The 23,985-nt window shown below is 40.4% G+C and overlaps 1 protein-coding gene across 3 annotated transcripts in view; it reads left to right on the top strand.

Annotated features, from left to right (window-relative positions):
- Window positions 1-23,985, top strand: part of ADAMTS20 (ADAM metallopeptidase with thrombospondin type 1 motif 20) — a 98,216-nt gene that overhangs the window by 39,098 nt on the left and 35,133 nt on the right. For all 3 annotated transcript variants that reach the window (XM_066633250.1, XM_066633248.1, XM_066633249.1), the window contains exons 12-28: window positions 837-982; window positions 2,063-2,244; window positions 2,339-2,475; window positions 4,891-5,008; window positions 6,006-6,101; window positions 7,412-7,578; window positions 7,673-7,802; window positions 9,330-9,456; window positions 10,317-10,527; window positions 10,920-11,084; window positions 12,250-12,414; window positions 13,609-13,731; window positions 13,845-13,943; window positions 16,156-16,320; window positions 16,545-16,844; window positions 18,417-18,578; window positions 20,037-20,213. In XM_066633250.1, coding sequence (XP_066489347.1) covers window positions 837-982; window positions 2,063-2,244; window positions 2,339-2,475; window positions 4,891-5,008; window positions 6,006-6,101; window positions 7,412-7,578; window positions 7,673-7,802; window positions 9,330-9,456; window positions 10,317-10,527; window positions 10,920-11,084; window positions 12,250-12,414; window positions 13,609-13,731; window positions 13,845-13,943; window positions 16,156-16,320; window positions 16,545-16,844; window positions 18,417-18,578; window positions 20,037-20,213 — 2,670 coding nt within the window. The remainder of the gene's footprint in view (window positions 1-836; window positions 983-2,062; window positions 2,245-2,338; window positions 2,476-4,890; window positions 5,009-6,005; window positions 6,102-7,411; window positions 7,579-7,672; window positions 7,803-9,329; window positions 9,457-10,316; window positions 10,528-10,919; window positions 11,085-12,249; window positions 12,415-13,608; window positions 13,732-13,844; window positions 13,944-16,155; window positions 16,321-16,544; window positions 16,845-18,416; window positions 18,579-20,036; window positions 20,214-23,985) is intronic.

Below are 23,985 nucleotides of genomic sequence, written 5' to 3'. Positions count from 1 at the left end.
AGGGCAGATGAGAGAACATATAAAGGGCACATGACCTGGAGTGGCATGGTTGCTGTTGCTCCTTATGTCTGCATCTTCTGCCTACATGATTAGGAAGACTGTATAGTTATTATCACACTCACAACATCTCCACTATAGGATTGGTTGTTTCTAATATGGTATGTATGCCTGTGATCCTTTAGTTATGTGAGTGGGAAATGTGGAAGTTAATGTGTATTATGAAAACAACTATAGGCATGCTGGTAGCCATGTCATACCAGAGACCTCTGGTGCTGCAATGCTTTTATCTTCCTATTCACATATGTTCCATATGAACAAGCCTGTCTATCTACACCTCTGCTCTGTTACATATGGGAGATCTTAATTTCTTGTCTTCTGGCATGCATTTTAGCCTTGTTGTTTTATCATGGAAAATGAACTTGAATGTATCATGATAGATATAAATTGAGGCTGCTGCCATTATAAAATGTTGGAGTAAAAATACTAGCCATGACTTACAACCAAATCTTTAGATGTTCTCATGAAAGCTGATGGGAACAGACAACTTTTGAATAACTAAACATCTTGTTAAGATGCACAAGTGATAGTCTGAGCCCTTATTAAGAAGCTGAGCCCAATAGGTACAAACCTTTCCAACTTCTTGAATTGTTAATAATAGTCTGAATATATAATGTGTTAAATATTGTTTTAAGTGATACAGTAATTCTGCAGCAATGATCATAGATTTAATTTCTTCTTGGATTTCATTTCTTGTTCCCACTTTGGTCATCATATTCTGTGTACTTTGAATTATCTTCCTACGTAATTTTATTTTATTATATTTATGAATTGAACAGCATTGCCGGCATGGAATTTGTGCAAGCAAAGAAATGGAAAGGCATCCTGTGGATGGGGCGTGGGGATCCTGGGGACCTTATACTTCATGTACCAGAACCTGTGGAGGCGGCATCAAAAGTACAACCAGATTATGTAATCGACCTGAGTAGGTGGTGTTTGTTTTCTTACACTAAATATATGTGCAATGAGGTTTTTTTAAAATTCTGCCTAGCTGTTTATTTGAATGAACAATAAATTAACAGTAATTTTCTGCATCAGTGCAGATAACTACAAAAACTACATTTACCATTCTGGTCACACAGATGTATAAATTACTGGGTGCTTGAACTTACCTGCTTACCTGGAAAGAGTTGTACTGGGTGAATAGGGCTACCAGCTGACCGCCAGCCTTGTTTTCATAGTATTATAATCAAACTTGAGGCTGCATTCTGTGTCCTGTTGAATGTTATTTTATAGTTTTGCTGAGTTAAATCCAGACGTGTGAATGTTTGTTTCTTAACTCCGAAAGATATGACTAGAGTTTTAGATGATGATCTGTCAAGAAAAGCATGGCTGTTACTTTTGAACACTTAAAGATCCATGACAATAAAGATTATGATTTCAACACGTTGCTTGAATTTTAAAACCAGATATAACAGTTATTGTTGGTTAAAGATAAATAAAACATTATCTCTATTGTATGTATAGTAAGTAATTAAATTTAGTGCACACCTAGTTCTCCTGCATAGTAGATATAGTGCAGGGTTAGAATAATCCACTGGCTTTTGCATGTCTCTAGTATAGTGGTTCCCAAACTGTTTTGACTATGGTCTCCCTAGATCTACTGGGCAATAGCTTCCCATTAGGGCTACCATCCTTTACATTGTATAGGGTGGCATGTTCTTTGTGAGGATTCCACAGTTGTTCTGGCTGATTTCTGTGACTCCCTTGGGGGAGCCATGGCTCACAATTTGGGAACTGTCGCCCTAGTGCAATGATAGCAGTTTGTGCTGACCTTTCTTCAGTTTGTAGGGGTTTAAATGATTCTGCAATGTATTGAGCTTTCTTTCATTTTAATATTTCTTCAGTGGAAGTTCAGTCAGTGGAAGTTCAAACAGATGAATGATCGTGTCTTGATAGAAATCTATATTTAAATTTCAGAAGTAAGATTGTTGGAAAAGTTTAATTTTAATCAGAATATCAAGAGTGTCTGGTATTAACATGCTTGAAATGCAATTTTCGTTAGGCCAAAACATGGAGGAAAATACTGTGTAGGTCGCAGAATGAAATTTCGGTCATGCAATACTGAGTCGTGTCCAAAAGGCAGAAAAGATTTCCGTGAGCAGCAGTGCTCTGAATTTGATGGTAAACATTTCAACATTAACGGACTGACATCTGCCGTCCGCTGGCTTCCAAAATACAGTGGCAGTAAGTCACCAGAAGTTTTCTTTCTTAACTACATGTTAATTTGCATAAAACTTCACAAATGACAAAAACATACTTGGCTTTTTTGCCCCAACAGTTTCTATGAAGGATCGCTGTAAACTTTTTTGTCGTGTTTCTGGCACAACCTCCTACTATCAGCTGAAAGAAAGAGTTGTTGATGGTACTCAGTGTGGAACAGATACCCATGATATATGTGTTCAAGGCTTATGCAGGGTAACTAATTTCATTGTGGCAATTTTACATAAAACAAACACAAATCCTGTTGAAAACCAACTAATGCAAATGTCTGAACTGATTGGCAAACAAGAGTAGTGTATTGATTCAATTCAGCTTAATATAGATTTTGATGTCCATGATATTCATGTGATGAACCTAGCTAACATCTGCTAGCAAAGTCAAATGACATTTTCATTACATGACAAATCATGGAAAGGAGAATTTTTCATCTCCTGGGAGAAGTAGTCATCAGGGGCATTATCAGTATCACCCAGTATAGATATCACACTGGCCCTTCACTAGACTAGGGGGTGTCCCGTGGGCATGTGGACATCTCCCCTGTTCTTCCATCTGTGTAGACATTTCCTCTCCCTTTCAGTTTTGGTAATAGTGATGGTTAATATTAAGCCTGCAGTAAGGTTTCTGCTAACCATAGTTAGCACCAAAACAAAATTTGGATATGTGGTCAGTACTGGATTTGAAAATGTCATTTGGGCTACCTATACTTAGGCTGCAATCCTATACATACTTATCTGGGAGTAAGCCCCATTGTTTCTAATGGGACTTACTTCTGAGTAGACATGCATTGGATTGGGCTCTTGGAGAAAACCTCAGTAAGAACACAATGGTGACTGGTTATTTCGATAATGGCAGGGGAGTTAGGAATGCCTGTACAAACAGGTTGGAAGGAGAGGGAGGAACACACAAATCTGTTCCATGCTCTTCCATTTACCAAAGTGTGGCTTGGGTAATTAAATAGTGTTTCTTGTACCCCACATCTCCGTGAGTTTGCTCCCAGCAGGTGCCTGAATCTAATGCATTGTATACATTTACTTGGAAGACATTTCTTTTGAAAAGAGAGGTAACTTAGAAGTAAACCTATATTGAATATGGAAGGATAAAAGTTACTCAGAAGTTATTTTTTAAAAAATGGTCCTTGCAAATATTGGCATTGAATTCAATTAGATAGATGGACATTGTACAAAAGGAGTAATTCTTAAAAATTAAGGAGAAGGAATAGTAAATAAATAGTTAATGAAACTATATATCAGGAGTTAGGAATGATTAGTTTTTAAATGGAAAGCTCCCAAGGTTTGTCTGTCTCCCTGTGTAAACGCCACCAAAATGCAACTCAACATATGAAAACATTGGCTTGCTTTGTCCATTTGTTAGGATAATGTGATAGAAACCCAACAGGTCACCATCAAGTTTGCAAATATGTATGTTAGACATTTTATTTATGTATTACCTAATCAGGATTTCAAGCCTCATTCTGCAATATTCCTTAGCATGGAAATCTATTTTTATATAACATCGGAAAATTAGTTTTTAGTCAAACATAGCACCAAACTCTGTAGTAACTAAAGCTGCAATTCTGACTCGTGCTTACTGGGAGTAAGCCCCTTTGAAGTTAGAGGGGCTTCGGTCTGAGTAAACACAGAGAGAATTGCGCTGTAAGAGTTGTTAAGTGAACAAAATATAAAAAAGTGAATGAAATATAATGCTTAGGGAATTAGGCTGCAATCCGAACAACACTTTCCTGAGAGTCAGCCCCATTGAACAAAATAGGACCTACTTCTGAGTAGACCTGGTTAGGATTGTGCCCTTAGTTACTATAAGGTTTATAATGGCAGTCTATGACTGAGGAAATCCTTACTTAGCCATGAAGCTCACCGGTTGACCTTTGGTTCAGTCACTTTATTTCAGCCTGGTCTACCTTGCAGGGTTACTGTGAAGTAAAATGGAGGGTACAGCCATGCTGCCCTTAACCTGGACCAGGGATGAGTTAAAAATGTAATTAATGCTCCAGACCCCTAGCATTTTAAATGATGCAGCCGCACTGCCGGAACCACATGCTTCATCTTATGGTGGGGGAAGGGGGCGACTGGACAGCCTGGTAGAGGTAAAAATAATTTTTATTTACCTTTCCCTAGGTTGCCTGGCTGCCAATAGGTCTCCTTGGACTTATACCGACTATTTAGCTGGCATATGTCCGAGGAGCCTCAGCGATGTGTTGGGCCAGGAAGTGGGATGGGATCTTGGCGTGCGCGACTGCTGCTGAAGTTCCCCCTCCTCCTGGCCCCAGACTGCTCCCTACCTTGATCCTACCTAGATCCACCTTACCTGCTCCAGCGGAGCATGCAGAAGCTGCTATTATGTGTGCAGGGCCTCTAGCCATTTGCATTAACCTCCTGCTGCCCATGGCAGTGATGCGCCTTTTGAGATGCAGTACTGAAACATATAGTGGCAGAGCACAAGATATGCTGCCGTAAACCCCATAGTAGGATAGGGCTATATATTTGGGGGATGGGTAGGGGAAAAGATGTTAAAATGAGCAATTTGAATTTTTTGTTTCTTAACTGAACTTAGCTCTGGCATGGAAATAAAAGCATTATTCACATGTTCCTTTAGCAAGCTGGCTGTGATCATGTTCTAAATTCAAAGGCGACAATAGATAAATGTGGCATCTGTGGCGGTGATAATTCTTCATGTAGGACTCTTGCAGGTACTTTCAACAGTGCTCAGTATGGTACGTTTTTTTCTTTATTTATACATGCATATATCCCCCCCCCTTTACTTCAGGGTAATCCAAGTTATATATGGGATTTATCCAAAGGGGTGATATGGAAAATACTGCTTATACAGTTGTTTTCCTAGATACACAAGCTCTAGAACAGTATATCTGCACTGCTGGCTGAGAAACAGGACTTCAAGTGTAGAATAGATTATCTGCATGCTCTTTGATTTTTCTTTACACAGTCAGCAGATTTTCCAACCATTTTAAAATTAAAAGTTTTTTTTTTAATAAATAATCTTTTTTACATTTCTAAATTATAGTCTAAAGTTGAGACAAGTAATAAACAATTAACAGCTCAAACCTAACTTGCGTCAGTGCAGGAGGGCCATTGTGGCTGCACTGCATCCTATGAATGAATTGAACAGGCTGGAGGTCTCCTTGTCCCAGGGAAAGTTCCAACCATGGCAACAGGTCTACTGAGGTCTACTGCTAATTTCTTGGTGCAAGTCTGAGTGGAACCATGTTAGCAGATCTGGTGCCAGAAGGCTGGTGCCACCTATCCTGCCATCATCCTGGGCATTATCTGCCCACCCTTTGCTCCTTTAACCTCCCTCTTTGCCATTGCCCTTCCCCAGACTCTGCACTGCTCAGAGCAACTCTTACCTGCTCCGGTGCGTGTTCCTTTCTCCACTGGTGTAGGCAGGATGGAGCAGGCCTTCCTGCTGGCCCCCCTATATTCTGCGCTGTTGAATTGTGCTTTATAGCATGTTTGCGACACTATGTGCCAATGTAGTGGTCACTGGACAGGCACAAGAAGAAAACAGGATTATGCTGTAACTTCTTAAAAATAAATGCTAGTATATAAAGAGAATTAATGAATATTGAGTGGTTATTTTTGCAGCCTTTGTTATGAGTGAGAGCAACAAAAATGACTGAAAATGTCTCATCAAATTTATCACTGACAAATACAGTTTTTTGTAGAATTAATTTATGTATAATTGTATTCCAGGTTATAATATTGTCGTAAGAATTCCTGTAGGAGCAACAAACATTGATGTATATCAGCATAGTTATTCAGGGAAGCCAGAAGATGATAACTATCTTGGTAGGTATTTTGGGTAATCTACTGCTGGCTGTATTTTTCCATCATAAATTCAACAATTCTGAAAATCCATTTGGGCAGGTGCAAATTTGTGCTATTTCATTATTCTTTGAAACTGAAATTGCAGCTGCAGGGCCCAGTCACAATCAGGGCTTTGACCCAAAGCAGGCTATTTGAACCTTTCCCATTATACAGCAGTCTTGATGAAAATCTGGATCCTGAGGCTGCTATAAATCCCCCCCCCGGGGGAGGGGGGGAAGCTTCCATTGCATCAGGCTTGGTTTTCGTTGGGACCATGATGGGGATCAATACCCCATATCTGAATATAGTGGCCCTTACCCTCATTGAGTATACCCCTGGGATGGCATCTAGGGTTGGCCAGGTAGGGTGCTTGCCCATTAGAGGACCCACCTGATGAAACTGGGCCCTCAGTACCAGCCCTTGTGGTACCCAGTTTGCCATCAGGGAGTGCTACAGAAGCCCAATGCAGGGCTTTTCCCATGTCCCAACCTGATACCATCACTGGCCCTCCTCCAGCTGCTGTTAAAGTGATAAAATGTAAAATGATAAAGTGATAAAAAGTAAAACTGCACAGCTAAATTGTGCATTTTATGGAATTTGTTTCCGTGCTTTAGAAGTTTAAGCATATACACAGAAATAACAATACAGGTTGAGCCTCATTATTCGTGTGGGTTCCATTCCAAGCACTCACCTGGATGGCCAAAAAACGAATTACAGCAAATCAAGTTAAAAAACAAAGCTTCTTTGCTCAGGTGATTTAAAAACAGCCTTGCTGACCTTTGTGATGTAAGATAAGAGCCATTAAGAAGACAATCCATCAATCAGTCATCCTCTAAGAGCTTACAAAGGCTTCACTCAGTCCCTCCCTTCACCAATGCAAAGGGATCACCTTTCTTTCTCATACTCAGGGGGAAGGGAGGGGTAGCCTGGAAAGAGAAGGATTGATGGATTGTCAGCCAGCTGCCCCCCCCCCCATTAATGAGGCTATTGTTTAAGGACTGTTCAGTTTTTTAAACTGATTTTAAAGGGGTGCATTTTTCCCCTTCTCCAGGGATCAGCACATTCCTTCTCATTTGCAGGGGCCATTCGTGTTGAGTCAAATACCTGTATAAAAAATCCATGTATAACAAGGCTGGACCTGTACATAAATAGAAGTGTATTACTAATGGTGTCAAATCCTTTGACTTTCAAATTACTTTTTATGGAAATGTTTAATTATCCCATAAAATGGTTGTCATTTAAACTGGAACTAAAGATGCAATCATGTTGATTGTCTGTTAATATTGTTACAGCACTATCCAATACTAGAGGCAAGTTCTTTCTGAATGGAAATTTTGTTGTAAGCATGTCTAGAAAAGAAATCAGCATGTATGGAGCTAATTTTGACTATAGTGGTTCAAACAGCACTGTGGAGCACATAAGCAGTACTGGCCGAGTAGAAGAGGAGATCCTTTTGCAGGTAGTTCAATGAATTGTAAGCACCTGCATATTTTTATAAATGGTAAGGGAAAATTCGTTGTAAAACAGTGTTTTTAATCTTTTTTCTTTTTTAGGTCTTATGTGTAGGGAATTTGTACAATCCTGATGTGCGTTATTCATTCAGTATTCCTGTAGAAGAGGGGAATGATCTGTTTACATGGGACCCTTATGGACTTTGGCAGGATTGCAACAAAATGTGTCAAGGTACTGAACATTTCTTCTTGACCACGTGGTATTTAAGATATTAGAAAAGTTCTTGTCATAACTTGTCACATAGTTGTAGGGACAAAAGCTGATGTAGTTACGTTATAATATTCAACATAATTCTTTATTTCTACAATTCAGTTGAAGGTTGCTAAAAATACAAGGGAATTCTAATGATTGTTCCCCTTGACTCTTACTTGTTTTTTAAATTTTAAATCAGTGTTAAGAAGAATGAAGACAAAGCAGAAATGGTGTCCCTAGCGCAGTCTGCCAAAAGTATAGAAAAAGATTCCCTTATTTTTGAAATGCTTCTGTAAGAGAAACCTGCTTTCACTGTGTGTTACAATACCTGCATTACTTATCGACCCCCTTTTCTAGATACATTACTGGCTACTTCCAAATATTTAGCCACATAAAATATGAATGGTCTGTCTAGATCAGTGGTTCCCAACCTTTCGGAGCCCAAGGACCACTGAGACAAAAATTGGAATTGGTGTGGACCGCGTGCAACCAGGGCCTCCAAGAGGAATTTTATCAGGGCATAAAACATTTCTTTTGAACCCCTTCCCAAAGGGGGAGGGGAGAAGGAGGGTGGCAACAGCAGGAAAAGACTTTGGAGCCCAGATCTACCTTGCTTCACAATGTGGATTTGTGGGTTGCAGCTTGTTGCTGGCTGTGGGAAGTTCATTCTCTGCCCTCTCTGGTAGTCCATGGGGGAGAACGCTGGAAGTAATCAAAGGCAATCTTTCCTTTTCCTGAGTCTTTGAGGACCACTTCTCAGGGTCTCGCAGACTACCTGTGGTCCCCAGACCATAGTTTGGGAACCAGTGACCTAGGTGGGTTGGCACCTCCATCATTTGGCCTTGCTGAAAGTTTGTTGTAACTAGAGTGCTTCCATTAATAATTCCTTGAGTTGATCACTTTTTGCAAGAAGATTTTATCCCTGCAGCTGTTTAATGCTGCCTGATTCAGCTCAACTGGGGGTCACCTTCTCAGGCCATGGGCTGTCTTCCCCATGTGCAACAGTTTCAGCTTTTGTGAAACAAGCAAAACAAGAGAAGAGGGCAGGAAAATCAAGATGCTCCTTGGAAATGCTGATGAGATTCAACTAGTTTAGACTGTTTAAAAATCTGATTTTTCATTTTAAAACTAGCTGAAGAATCTTCTGATTTCTTTGCAAAAGAAACTGAAGATTATATTTCCTGATTTCTTAGACCAGTGGTTCCCAAACATTTTAGCATCAGGACCCACCTAAAAACAAAACAAAACAAAAACTTTACCAGCCACTCAAATCTCAGTGGCTAGAAAGGTTATTTGGCCGTAGCGCCCTCTCTCCCCAATTAGCAGGTTGTTTAACCTTCATGTACATAATCTAATCTAATTGTCTAGTTTAGTCATTGTCCAGTCTAATTATCAGTTTCATGACCCTACAAAAATTGGGCCTGGACCCACAGTTTAGGAACCACTGTCTTAGATTAATCTCTTCTTTTAATGTCCTGTTTAAGGTTTAAAAATATTGTGTTTAAGGTCTTCATAGAAGAAAACTTACATGCATACGGAGAAGAGATCACTTGGTCGTGTCTGACCAAAGGTGTGAGCATATACCACCTCCCACAGCTGTAACAGAACAGTGCAATACAGAATGTGAATTAAGGTAAAAAAAAAGGGGGGGGGGATAATACTTAGCATTTGAATAGCACTTCCTAAATGTGCAAAATGCTTCAAGTGTATCCTTACAATAACATGAGACAGCAGTAAATATTATTAGCATATTGTAGTTTTGGGAGCTGAGGCTGAGAAGGAAGTGGCCTGCCCAGGGCCACCTGGTGAGTTCAGGATGGATGCAAGATTTGAGCTAGGAAGTCTTGATTCAAAACTTAGAGCCCACAGCCTAATCCTAACTGAATCCCCCCCCCTCCCATGCTGATACAATTGTACCAATGGAGGGCAAGCTACATCTGGGGAGGGGGGGTTAGTCACAGAGAACTCCACGTGATAAGGCAGATTTTGTTCCCTTACCTTGGGATAAGCCTCTGCTTCCCCAATAGGTCTACTCATACCTGTGCCAGCTCTTTGGCTGGTGCACCTCCAAGTGGAACCGAGGAGGTGAATCAAGGCTGGGAAGGGATATTGGAGGAGCCACTATGGCCAATAACTGCCCCATTCTCACCCTCAACACACCCCTTCTCTGCCCAGGTCTCTGTCTCGTTCTTCGCCCTCCCTGACCCATCCCACCCACTCACTGCCCACCCCCCACACGCTGAAGTATAATTTCTGGTGCATGATCCATAAGCAACTTTAATTCATTGCATTTACACTTTTCCGCAGATTTTCTTTCAGTGGAGCTAAAATGCCTTAAGTACTTCTTGTGTTGCACCGTTAAAAGCAGCAAATCTGCAAAACTGGTTTTTTGTTTCATTGTTCCCCATAGTATTTGAGTACATTCAAATTGAAGATAAGTTACCTTTACATAGTAAAACATATTTAGTTTTATATAATAGTTTATACTTATAGGTGGCATAACATTGGCAAAAGTGAGTGCTCTGCTCGGTGTGGCCCGGGGTTTCGGTCTTTAGACATCCGCTGTATGAAGTACTCTGTTTCAAAGGGAGTGAGTGTTCTAGTGGATGACAGATACTGTGCTGATCAGCAGAAACCACCAACGCGAGAATCGTGTCATGGAGATTGTCTTCTACCAAGCTGGCGTTACACAGGATGGTCAGAGGTACACCATTTAGTTTTTGCACTAAAATACATGCTGAAGTCTTTATGTATTGATAAGCCATCAGTTTTTTGACAATTGACAAGGTACACCATGCTGTTGGTGGGGGCTCACATCCCTCAACAGCCCAACTAATAAATGACCCTCCCCCAAACTCCTGCGGCACACCTGTAGACCATTTGTGGCACACCAGTGTGCCACGGCACAGTGGTTGAAAATGGCTGCCTTAAAGGGACAGGGGAAGCTTTACACAGCTGGTGGCTCACAACCTACTAGTTTGAGAACCACTGTTTATTGAGTTCATTTGCACTGATTATGTCTTCTATTTTTTTTTTTTTTGTAAAGATCCATTTCTTATTTGGTTTTTGCTTTATTTGCTTTGCTCCATAAACCAGTGTTCCAAGAGTTGTGGGAGAGGTGCAACAACCAGAGAAGCTTTTTGTATGAACAACCTTGGCCATCGTCTTGCAGATAGAGAATGTCATGAATTTCCAAAGATTGTTACTGAGAGCTGCAATGAGTTCTTGTGCCCCAGTTGGGCTGCTAGCGAGTGGAGCGAGGTAAAACAGGCAGAAAATATTTTAATGTATACAGTGATAATTATCTGACTCCATGTGCATAGCTGTGCATGGGTGTGCAGAGAGGCCTCTTGCATTTACCAGAAATGCTCCATGATAAATGGGATGGATGAGCTGCATGGCCTAGCCCTAGACAAATTCCGTATTCATTGTAGTTGGAAGCTGCTGTATGGTAGGTGGACCATCTCATCTGCACTTTTGAAATCTCTTTCCAAAATGATCCACCTCTAGACAAACCTCTATTCTTTTTCTGAGCAGTGCAGACCTTTCTGCTTATAAAATAAATGTTATAAAATGGGGTTGATTTAATCTTCTGTTCTGTATTTGTTATTCTTAAGCTGTCTTGAATATGAGTTATCATAGAAAGATGGGGCATAAATGTCAAGATCAATTTAGCAGTTCATTTAGTGCTATTTTAAAATACAGGCGTGCGCCGCTTAACAGCGTGCCGCATAACGATGGACCGCATATATGATGGTGGTCAAAGCGCAACAAAGAGGCTCTTAATGAGGCAATCGGGTCTCCCATAGCCTGCAGCAGAGTGTCTGCTTACAAAACAAAGGCACTAGATTGGGTGGGATATTCGCTTAACAACGGGGATCAGATATTGTATCCCTGTTTTTATGTCATGTGGCGCATACCTGTAATGTTATACCATTATCAGAGGCATATCATTTTAACCTGTTCTTGGTATAAGGAATTTATTGACATGTAATGATAAATTCTATTAATGTTAAGAGTTGGTTTTCCATTTATGCTGCTTTTATTAGGATAGTGTTCCTATGCTTTTTTTTAAAAAAAATGGTGACATAGCAATCAATTAACAATGCTAACAATTCACATTAGATTATTCTTGGAGTGCCTTCACCAATTCAGGTTTATGTGAGCCCAGTATTGCTCTTTATCAATAAATCAGAACCATGGAAAAAGCATATTAAATTGGGCATGACATGATATATGAGACCCCTGTGTTTACTTTACAACTCATGTATCACACGCTGTACACGTTGTGTAGACTTAAATAGTCTACAATTCCCAGAAAATCTTGTAGGCGTACCTAAAGTCAGGCAACTTTCAGGCATACTGAAAGTTACCCAAATCACTGATGTTAGTTTTGCATTTTTTGCCACTTCTCTTGCTCATATAGTGCCCTGTGACGTGTGGGAAGGGAATGAGACATCGACGTGTTTGGTGTCATCTGAATGATAGCCAACTGGAAGATGTTTTTTGCAATCCAGACACCGTACCAGAATCAGTGAGAGTGTGTGAAATGAATGAATGTGCTACTTGGCAAGTGGGACCCTGGGGAGAAGTAAGTATGTACAGATCCTTACATAATATTTTTGGTTTTTGAGGTTGTCCACTAGGAAGCATCCTCTTGAACTGGTACCTTAGATTAGAACAGGGGTGTCCAAAGTTTTTGGCAAGAGGGCCACATCATCTCTCTGACATGGTGTTGGGGGCCGGGGAAAAAAAGAATTAATTTACATTTAAAATTTGAATAAATTTACATTACATAAATGAATATATTAAAGATGAGCTTATATGGATGAATGAAGGTCTTGCAATAGCTCAAGGCCTATAAAAGGCCTTGCACAAAGCAAGGCTGGCCTTTCCTTTGCTGCCGCTGCTGCATCACAGACATGAAACAATAAGCAGTGGAGGGAACCCTCATCCCACAGCTCACGCAAGAGGTTAAACAGTTGCCTTCACACTGAGAGCAGTTGCGTTGGGCCAGTGTGGGCTCCAACAAATCTCTGGAGGGCCAGAGGCTCATTGGAGACTGGGGGCTCCCCGAGAGCCGCATTGGGAGTCCTCGAGGGCCACACGTGGCCCCAGGGCCAGGGTTTGGGCACCCCTGGATTAGAAGATGGAGGTACAGATAAAGCAATGGTTCAGAAAAGGCTTTGTTGAATAAGTGGTTCTTGAGAAGGGATTCTGAAAAGCAGAGGGACACTTTACAGATAGAAACTGGGGAAGCTGTTCCAGGAATTCTCGGAAAAAGCATGTCTGAAATGGAGACTAGAGTGAAGTAAGAAGAGAAGGAGAGAATGGGCAAAGAAATAAGGTATAAGGGGCAAAGCACTGAATTGCTTTGAACACAAGAACTTGAACCTTCCAATTCATACAAAGTACAACAATAAGCCATGGCAGATATTTAAGGAAAGGAGTGACATGCAGTGTTCTCGCTACATGGCTGCGCACTTTTCAGCCAAGCTCCACGCAGCTCGGGAACCTGGAAGTTCAACAGTTATGATGAAGTCATCACTAAATGTCTGGAGGTGGCATCACAGCATAGTTATGATGCCACACAGCTGCCAAAGGGGCCCTTGCACCAGTGGGATCCCATGGGGAACAGTGGTGACATATTTCCTGCAACAGTAGAGATGACTGTCTCGTTGATTTCATCAGCTTCTCTATTGCCAGTTCATCAGTGCATATGCCATGGTATTCATTAAGAATGGAAGTAAAATCTGAGGCTTTCTGTGAAATTGTTCATCTGTAGTGCTCTGTGACATGTGGGCTTGGATATCAAGTACGTGCAGTGAAATGTGTTGCTGGCATTTACGGAACTATTTTGGATGATGAAAGAGAGTGCAGTGCAGCTACCCGTCCAAGAGATAGCCAAGTAAGCAATACAAGCATGTCTTTTTAAAAATTGTTTTTAAGTGTATTTGCTTCCTACCCACTCTGGTCCTTAAAACCACCTCAGATTTCAAAAATGTCTATTTCTCCCCACAGGACTGTGAAATGCCTTCTTGCCCAGAGCTATGGCCAACATCAGCTGCTATCATCCCAGCTAACAAAGTAACTCAGTGGAGATATGGATCGTGGACCACAGTGAGTAATGTTTCAAGATGGATAATAGCAAATTTTGTATTTCACCATAGAAAAAAAAATTGTAATGTTTTGTATCCTGTTTTCTTATACTTCTCCATTATGAACTTGTTTCTACTCCAAAGATAAACTGGATACAGGGAAAAAATATTAAACCTTTTTTTTTCTTTTTTTAAAATCTAGGTTTTTATTTTATAATATTCAATACAAATGCAAGCAGAAAAATCAAACTACATTTCTTTGTTCTACTATAAAATCATACAAAAAAATTAGTTATCAATTCTTAACAATCTACACTTATTCAAAAATACATTTTCAACACAAAAAATGAAAAAACTTAAAAGTTAAATCCCCGATCTATTCAACAAATCCATAGATTATTTGGCCCATTATATCGAACTACATTTCTGTATTCTACTACAAAATCATACAAAAAAACCAATTACCAGATCTTAAACAATCTAAACCAGTGGTTCTCAAACTCTCTGGGAGAGTTTGAGAGCCAGTAAGTCTTTGCAGGGGCGGGGGGAGGAGGCAGCGGGGGTGGGGGGAAGGCAGCAGCGCGATTCCCAGGATCGTGCTGCTCAGGGGGCTGCAGGGGCTTGGGTGCACTTACCCAAGCCTCCTGCAGCATCCCCAGGGTGCGGGGAGCCCGACGCGACTTCTGGCAGGGCTCCCCGCAGCAGGGAAAGTGGATGCGGAGTGATCGCGCTCCACTTCCGGGAGTGGGAAGATCCTGGGGATCACACCGCTGCCTTCCCTCACCTCTAGGCTGCCCCCGCCCCTTAAGGAGGCAGAGACCAGGGCCCTAGCCCATTTTCCCCTCGGTGCACAGTAAGTCCATGAATGGTTTCCAGTTATCCATAAGATTTCTTACTGACTTGCTTTAATAACAGTTGTAAGTTTATCCATTATCCATCAAAACCTCTTCTTCGTTGATCCTGTTGTATATCTTCTCATCTTCCCTCTTGTCCTCCTAAATCCTCCTGTTCTTTAAATTTCTGCATAAAGTCTCTTGCCTTTTGAACCATATTCAGCCAGTAGTTTTTTTGTTGTCTATAAACCTGGTCAACTTCTGAGCCAATGATTTGTTCATCTGTTTGTAAATACCGAGCTAGAACCTGTACCATTTGTTGTCTCAAATCCTCTCCAGCTTCTCCAAAATTCTTTGGTACGGCTCTTAAGTCTCGGTGTTTTTTCCTGTATTTACTTGTTCCATCAAAGATATCATGTCCAATGTTTCTCTTGTTCTGAACTCAGGACTTCCATTCTACAATCAGTGATATTGACTCCATTCTGGATCTCCTGGATCTCATGTTTAATATTCTTCCAGCTGAGCCATATCTTATCTCAGTTCAGATTTCTGGTCTTTAAGCTCTTGTTCAACTTTATCCTGAAACTGCTGAAACAGGTGTTCCAGAAATTCCGCATTAAGTTCTCTCTTCAGAGTCTGTATTAGTAATCTTGGCTATTTCATTTGTTCTTTTGCTCACTCCATGGTATTGGCTCTTCGTTCCAGTTTTCACCAGCAGATGTCACCTAATTCAAACAATTCAGGATCTCTATGGTTGCACACTCTATGGTTTTGAAATAAAGTTCTTCCGTTCTATAGTTCATATACTCAAATTTCGTAAGCTATGATGTATCACATAAAAGTGAAATATAAACAGCCTAGATATCGTAATCATTAAAGTCAATAAAAAGTCATTAATCAGTAGAAAAACATCCTAATAAAGCACTTGGAGACCATTCGGACATTAAAAATTTTCAAAACACATCTCAAATATTAAACCATTTCTGCCCAACGTTGCATATACACAACATGGATAAAATGTGTACCTGTGTGAGCTGGGCAAAAATGGGTTAAGAATGATCTGCACTGGATTAAATAAAAAAAAATGAAAAACTTCTTCCTTCATTTTTTACAAATTGTTTGAGCCTCTTTAATTTTGGCAATTCAAATCCTGGCTTTGTAATCTGAGAGCTAAACAGGATACAGGTATCTTGTGGTCTTGTGTGCTCCTGTGAGATACAGGAAGCTGGACTAGTTGGGCCCTGGCCTGATCTAGCAGGGCTCTTCTTGCAATGCCAAGAACTCATGTAGTGATTTCTTAACAATACTTAATATCTTGAGTAAGGTGATGCATCTGTACACATGTTTTGTGGGCGTGTTTGGTTAAAATAGTAAGTTGCTAGCTCTCCTTCTTCTTTGTAGTGTTCTGCGTCTTGTGGACAGGGAAACCGTGCTCGCTATGTAAGTTGTCGGGATGGTCATGGCAGAGTAGCAGATGAATCATTTTGTGCACACTTGCCCAGACCAGAGGAAGTTTCAAGCTGCTTTAGTTCATGTGGAGTTTGGCAAATTGGAACCTGGTCATCGGTAAATATTATATATTTATATTTGGTCTTGATTTATACTAGAGCCTAAATATGCATCTGGGTTGAAAAGTTTTCTATTTTGATTTTTGAAGAGGCATGCATGGAGCTATTATAACTTCTTTCCCAAATGTAGATAATTATTAATTATAATTAAAATAGTTTTCATTGGTTATCCATTTTTTTGTTATGTTGTGTCACATAAATGTTGGGTTAATTTTTGGTCAGTGCACAGTTACATGTGATAATGGAATAGTAACAAGACAAGTTGTCTGTGTCAACCACCATCAACAAATTGATGAGAATTACTGTGATCCCGAAGGCCGTCCTGCAAAAGAACAGGAATGTAACATGCCACCCTGCCAGCCAGTTCATCGCCGTATTTCGGATATTCATGAACATCCAAGCCATTTGACAGATCAGGATTATCCTTCAGTACACAAGGTCCATCAATCACAGGACAATACAAAGGCAAGGAACCACTTCCCTCCAAGAGGAGACCAATGGAGAACAGGACCATGGGGAGCAGTAAGTAAATTGCTGTCTTTTAACCATGTGTATCATTCTGTAACCATTTTGTAACCAAAAAAGCTTTGTATGTATGTGCTGTGTTTTTTTAGGTGGGAAAGAAATAATTATTGTCCTTGCTATTATTATATTATATAAACTGCTTTGGGAGGCGGTGCTCTGACAACATTGCAAAGTAACCATGGTGCATGTATTTCTAGTGTACATGTCCATTTCTTAATTGTTACTCCACCATATTGGTAACCACTGATTGCCTTTCCATCTTCAACCTGCTTTTCCCCTCCCCTTCCTGTTGCATATTAGTCTTCCACCTCCCCCCCAACAAACCCCATCTTTGCAGCCTTTTTCATCCCTGAAGATACACACAGCAACTATTCTTTTTCTCAGTGATGTAGCTACAGGAGGGGTGGCTCACTAAGTAGTGCAGGCGCTGTAATGTGCTGTGTAAACACACACACACACAAACACACACCCCACTCGCCACCAGAGCCATTCTGGACAGTGATTGCGACTCGGAATGGCTCCAATGGTAAGTGGAGGGGGGCACTTACATGGCAGGTTGTGATGTCTCCAGTACTTAGTGCACTGCCCTCCCCTGTACCTAAGCATTACTTCTTTTGTAACTAGAAATGGGAATGGCAAGAGTAGTGGCAGTTCAAGAGAAAGGGAAATGAATACGATGGCAGGATAAGTGGTGGGCACTAGTAGCATGCTTCTGTGCTAGCACAGCAGGAGAAGGAATGTCTCTGCTTTAGGAGAAGAGATAGCAGTGCAGTTTACCATTTGGATACTCACACAAAACATGGAACACATAGAATAAGTTCCTTCTTACCCAAGTAAGTTAGCAAATGATAATATGGTTGGCAACCTTCAGTCTCGAAAGACTATGGTATAAGCCTACAGCACCCAGTATTCCCAGGCGGTCTCCCATCCAAGTACTAACCAGGCCTGACCCTGCTTAGCTTCTGAGTTCAGACGGGCATCTACAAGGTAACAGTTACTGCTAGCAAATGATAAGCTGCTTGGCTAAACTATAGACGTTCATTTTATATAAATGTATTTTGTAACCTGAGTAACAGACATTTTTACATTTTATTATCTTCTTCTGTATCTTCTGAAATTTGGGGAGAGCCCCAGAAGTATTTGTAGGGTGATCATATCTTCTGACGCTTCTCCTTCCATGGAGTGGTCTCTTTCAGTATTTCCTCTATGGCAAAATCATGGCAAGAGGATTATGGGAGTCTATTTGCTTCCTCTATATTTAATTGTATCAGGTGGATACAAAGGTGGATCCTGGATCCACAGTTTGAAAACCGCTGAACTGTGCCGTTGGTCTTCTTTGCTGACTGTAAGCTTGAATATGTGTAACTGAAGCAATCGTATATGCCTCTCCTGTTCTCTCTTGCTTCCACCCCTTGCTTTTGCTTTGTTGTCTCCCTTGTGTCAGTGTCTAAACTGGGAGCAACCCGGGGGAAGCACCTGTCATTTCATGCTGTGTAAAGCTCCATCCCTATTCATGGTGCTATCTGAATAATAACAACATATATTTGTTGTCTATATATTTGTTGCTAGTGCTCAAGTACTTGTGCTGGTGGATTTCACCACCGGGTTGTGGTGTGCCAAGATGAGGATGGAAGAAGTGCTAGCTCCTGTGATGAGACAGTGAAACCACCAGACACCAGCCACTGTGATTCTGGTCCATGTCCAAGATGGAACTATGGGAACTGGGGAGAAGTAAGATGATTTGTAAACACACACACAGACACACAAAGTATCTTAGCCATATTTTCAGGAAAATGAATATACAGTAGCAATAATTTTATTCTGTTGTCTTTGCATCTTTCATTTCAGTGTAGACAATTTCCAAAATGCACTTTGAATTCCTGTGATATAACAGTTTGTTGTTAATTGAATTCATTATTTGTTAGGAAACTAATTAGGGCCCAATCCTGTCCAACGTTCCAGCACGAATGCAGCTGCAATGGACCCCTGAAGGCATGGCAATGCATCCCCGTTGGCATCATCAGCACTGGAATGTTGATTAGGATTGGGCCCAGGGGGTGTTCTAGTTTTGAGAGTGTCCACCCCTTGCAGAATTTGAGACTGTATCAGCCCCTACTCTTTTTCAGTTATGCAAGCACTTTAAAAAAACGTTATTGCATAATAACAGAAATTATTATTATTGGATCCTCCTAACAATAATATAACAATTTCACTTTTTGCCATTTCTGGAGAATTTGAAGAAAAAGCTTCTGTTTTAAGATAAAGGTCCTTACCAACTATGGTGGTCCTGCATAATTCCTATGCCTGCCCCCTGCGCTCTTTGAAGGAAAGCAAGATGCAGATCAGGGCCTAGGAGAGGGGGTAAAGGGGATAATTTGTACCCAGGGTCAAAAGGGGGGCCCAGGAGCCAGTGGAGTGGGCCCAGAAATTTCCTGGGATCTGACATTTTCCTATCTACTCAGACTTGTTGCCCTCTTGGGATGCTGGGAACACTACCACGAGCTTGCAGTTGTAGTTACTGCAGCTACTGGCAAGCCATATATGCTGTGCCAAGGAATGCATACATGACACTCCTTAACACAGTGTCAAATCTGGGAGGAAACTAGACTGCTACGGTAGCTCTTTGGCTTGTGGATTCGCTCCCCATGAAGGAGTGTATAGGAGGTCAGGGACACAGCTGCAAGACTACAGCAGAAGCAAGTTTTGGAATGCACAGCACTTGCCATTCTAGTGTGAATCTAAATATGATGGTGCTAATTTTCTGCATGAATTTCTATATTTAAAATTTTTTAGAGAGACTTGGGAGTGTGTTTTGTTTTTGCATATTACTGTATCTAGCTGCTGATGCCATGTGGGTGGGTAGATCTGGCTCCAAAGACTTTTCCAGCTGTCTCCACCCTCCCTCCACCCTGTTTTGCCTCTCCCTACCCCCATTCTGCTCACCCATCACCACCCTCCCCTGCTGTGTTTCACCCCTCCCCTTTGCAAAGGGGCCCAAAAGAAATTTTGTACCCCCTGATAAAATTCCTCTTGGAGGCCCTAATGCAGATAAGTTTGATAACTAAACAAACAGTAAACTTTACTGGCTTGTCTTAATGCCGTTGGCTTTATCTGGCACTGATATAACATTATCACTCACTAATAATGTTATATCAGTTGGTGAAAATTTTTGTTTAATTTTACTTACAGTGTACTCAGACGTGTGGCAATGGATTAAAGACACGACTGGTCATCTGTCAGCTTCCCAATGGCCATGTGTTAGATGAACAAAACTGTGAAGTGCTAGAAAAACCGCCTAATACAGCACAGTGTAACCGACATTCATGTCCGGGTGAAGTGTCATGGCATCGTGAACCATGGAAATCGGTACGATAGTATTCACTATCATCTTTTCCCCCTCCCCTTTGTGTATTTTGTTTAATTTTACACTGTGCATTATTTTAATTGTTGGTCTCACATCCCAACAATGTAACTACTTCTTCAAGCTCTAGAAACGGGAGTTTAAATGGCAGCTATTTCCTTGATTCTATTATGAGTGGAATTATGTTTTGAACAGCCCTTAGAAGACACACATTACGGTTGCTGGTGGTCTTGGTTCATTAATGTTATAATGTCAGCTACATATTTATTTTTGTATATAGTGAAACTTGAATAAGCTAAAGTCTTTTTGTATATAGCTTGTTTGCAGTAATGTACACAGTAATGTATACTATGCCATCCATCCAATGTGTGCTAAAGGTTTATATTTGTTAAATACAAAAATTACTAATTAATGTTGGTTTTTATATAAAAGCTTTCTTGTTTGTAGTTCTCTGGTAATGCCAAAGACAAATGTAATTATTGCCAGTAACATTTTGACAATGTCAATTTTTCCAAAAGTGGAGTCCAGTGAAGGTTATTCAGTTTAGACTGCCAGTCTAAACGTCATTTGTATAGTGAAATCAGTGGATCTTAAAAAAGATTAACTCCAGTTGTATCATCTCTGCTGGAAAGAAATTCCTTGAACAGAGTTAATCACAATAATCCAACTGCTTGAGGAATGAACAATATTCAATAACTAACATCCTTTGGCCTGCTTAAATGGATCTTGGTGGAAAAATTACTATTGATTTTCCTGGAAGTCTTTAATTTTACTGAGAAAGACTTTGCAAGCCAAATTGTTAAGCTCATTTGCTAAATATATCAGTATTCTACGAACTGAATATTATGAATTTGCAGTGATTTTCCTTTTTAAATATTTAGGCTCTGGTACAATCAATTAATTTTCCAGTTCTTTTCAAAGCATTTTCATGTCACCTTTGCAAATTACAATGCCTGCCAAAATGTGATGTAAAAGGATATGTAGGGCCTTCAGCCCACAAAGTTATGCTTAGGCCATGATCCAGCCGGAATTCAGCGAGCGCCACTCAAAACACCAGCGCCACTGATTTCAGTGAAAAGTTAAGAAATGTGCTTGACTCTGTTGAAATCAGTGGTACTTAAACTCTTTCAGCTGCAGCTGGATAATATTTCCTAATACAGATAGCCCTATCCTAACCTGCGCTGGCCGTCAGGCCACATGGCCTGCACTCTATTCAGCACAGCTTAGGAGGTGGCTAGAGGTCTCCTCAGGGTAAGGGGATATTTATTTTCTTTTCCTGAGTAACACCCCAGTCCGCCCTATGGGGCTACTCAAATCTCTGCCAGAATCTCTGGCAGAAGTCCAGGCTGTAAGGCTGCCTAGCCCAGGAGGGAGGATGGGATATGGCGGAGGAGGCCTCCTGCCCCCCTCCAGGCCCTATTCACCTCCCATTCCACCCCCACCCAAGAACGCTCCTCCTCCTCTCTGAAATTCCCTCCTGCCACCCCCTCCCAGCCCCTGAGCCAATCAGCACAATACCCCTGCAGGCAGCCAGGGACTCAGATCCAACACTGGCAGGCCTGCGTAGGCAATCCTGCCAGCACTGCCTGCTCACGTGGTGTCATGAACGTACTTTGCCAGCCCAGCACAGAAATAGGAGTTTGCGGTCTGCTTCCCTGATGACTGTATGAAATCACATTTACTGGTTTCTTTACTGATAATGTCACTACTATACCAGCGGGTAGGTAGTTGACACCCAGCTGATGGGATAAAGATTCAAAATATACAGGAGGTGCTAGAAGTGCCACTGATTGCAAAGGGTTAACTTTTCTTAGAAAAGAGAAAGAAACTGTGATGAAATACAGCTGGAAAGTGATTTAGACCCTGACAAGTATTAGAACATGTAAAACTTCCTTTGCCTTAATTTTTAGATCAAACAGCAGCACAATTCTCTGCATATTTACTCAGAAGTAAGCCCTACTCAGTGGAACTTACTCCCAGGTAAATATGCATAGGACTGCAACCTTAATTCATCTTCATGAATTTAGTATCATGATAATAATCACATTAACTAAGCGATAGCTTATATTTGTTTCGCTTATGTCCAAATAAGTGTAATTTGAAGTAAATGACATTGAACATTTTTCTAGTTGATTACTGCATTCATCAAGAAGCAGCAGCCAGTGTTAGTCATCTTTTATGTGTACAGCTGTGGTTCCCAAACTGTGGGTCCGGACCTAATGGTAGGTCCCAACCTGATTTTTGTTGGGTCACCAAAGGATGATGGAAAAGTCAGATAATTAATTGCCTCAAGCCCTAAGCCTATTTTGAAATCAGATACTGTAGCTACTAATTACCCTGCAAAGAGCTCAGCTCCTGCAGTTTGCAAGCAAGTGTAAATATAGGGAGATAAATGTTTGAGGGTGTTTTTTGACTTATTATTACAAACAAATATTTCTTTCTTGATCTCCTTTTTTAAAAGTCTGGTAAACCTAGGTTGGTCCTGATAGAGTGTCATTTTAAAAAGTGGGTCCAGGTGCTAAAAAGTTTGGGAACCACTGGCCTATAGCTTTTGGCCCCTTTACTGTGAAGCCAGTGCCACTGGCCACTATTGGCTCCAATTTGAACAAGGGTCAGATCAACTGTATAGAAGTTAAAAATATTTATTTTATCTTGAATGTAAAGATTTAATTATGTACCATGCAAGTCCTTGCATTCTCTTTTTACTTTTACAGTGCCTGAAAAGTATTTATATTTTTAATAGAGTCTTTTATATTAAAAGGGAAGTCAGCATCAGAAATCTTGGTTTTCCAAACCAGCTATAGTCTTATACCTCTTCTGCTGCTGTATTTTATCAAACATCAGAATAACTCTTTATGGATATTTGTTCAATAGTTTTGTTTTTACTAACTTGAGTTGTACCACAAGCTGATATTTTTAACTGTGGAAGAAAATAATGATTTATCAATAACTAATTTATAACATACACAAAGAAATTGACAGAACAGAAACAATTTACTCGCCATCTAGCACAACAGCGTTGAAAAAGAGTAACAAAGCAGGCATTAAAAAACTCTCAGATGCATCTCATGTGTTGATTGTATTACAGTTACAATGAAGAATACATATTTGATGTTATATTGCTTTGTAATTAACAGAATAAACAATTAATAATTTATGTCTCATAATGTAATTTAATTACGTGGATGCTCCTTGGTGTAATAATTGCTTTTTTTATTTCTTTGTGTGTGGCTTTGCAACTGTGGTTCTGTTTACAAATAAATGTGCTTTTATTAATCCATCTTTTTGTTTTGGAGCTCTTCAGAATTAACCATTGATGTGCAAGTGTTTTATTAACCTTGTATGAAGCAATAAATGATTTGATTAGCAATAAATGCTCTACACTTTTTATAGCCACTGTTTTTCATTGAGGATAATTGTTACAACATCCTTTAAAAAAAAATTAAAGCTTGAATACTGTAGAGCAGTGGTTCCCAAACCTTTTTGACTGGTGGCTTCCTTGACCTACTGGACCATTGGCCACAGTTCCCCATTTAAGGCTGCAATCTTATACATTGTATAGGGCAGTGTGTTGTTTTTGTTTTTTGTTTTTGCAAGAATTTTATGGCTCCCCTGACTGGTTTCCATGGCTTCCCAGGAAACCACAGCTCACAGTTTGGGAACCACTGCTGTATAGTTTATCATGACTTTCATGTATGGACTTAATATTTATTACCCAAACTGTATTCTGAAACTAAGAACCCAGTCCTATCCACATTTTCCTGGGTGTAAGCCAGG

This window comes from Tiliqua scincoides, chromosome 7 (genome assembly GCF_035046505.1).
Source record: "Tiliqua scincoides isolate rTilSci1 chromosome 7, rTilSci1.hap2, whole genome shotgun sequence".
NCBI classification, from domain to species: domain Eukaryota; kingdom Metazoa; phylum Chordata; class Lepidosauria; order Squamata; family Scincidae; genus Tiliqua; species Tiliqua scincoides.
The sequence above is the reverse complement of the archived record's forward strand: the minus strand, read 5'-3'. Positions and strand labels throughout refer to the sequence as shown.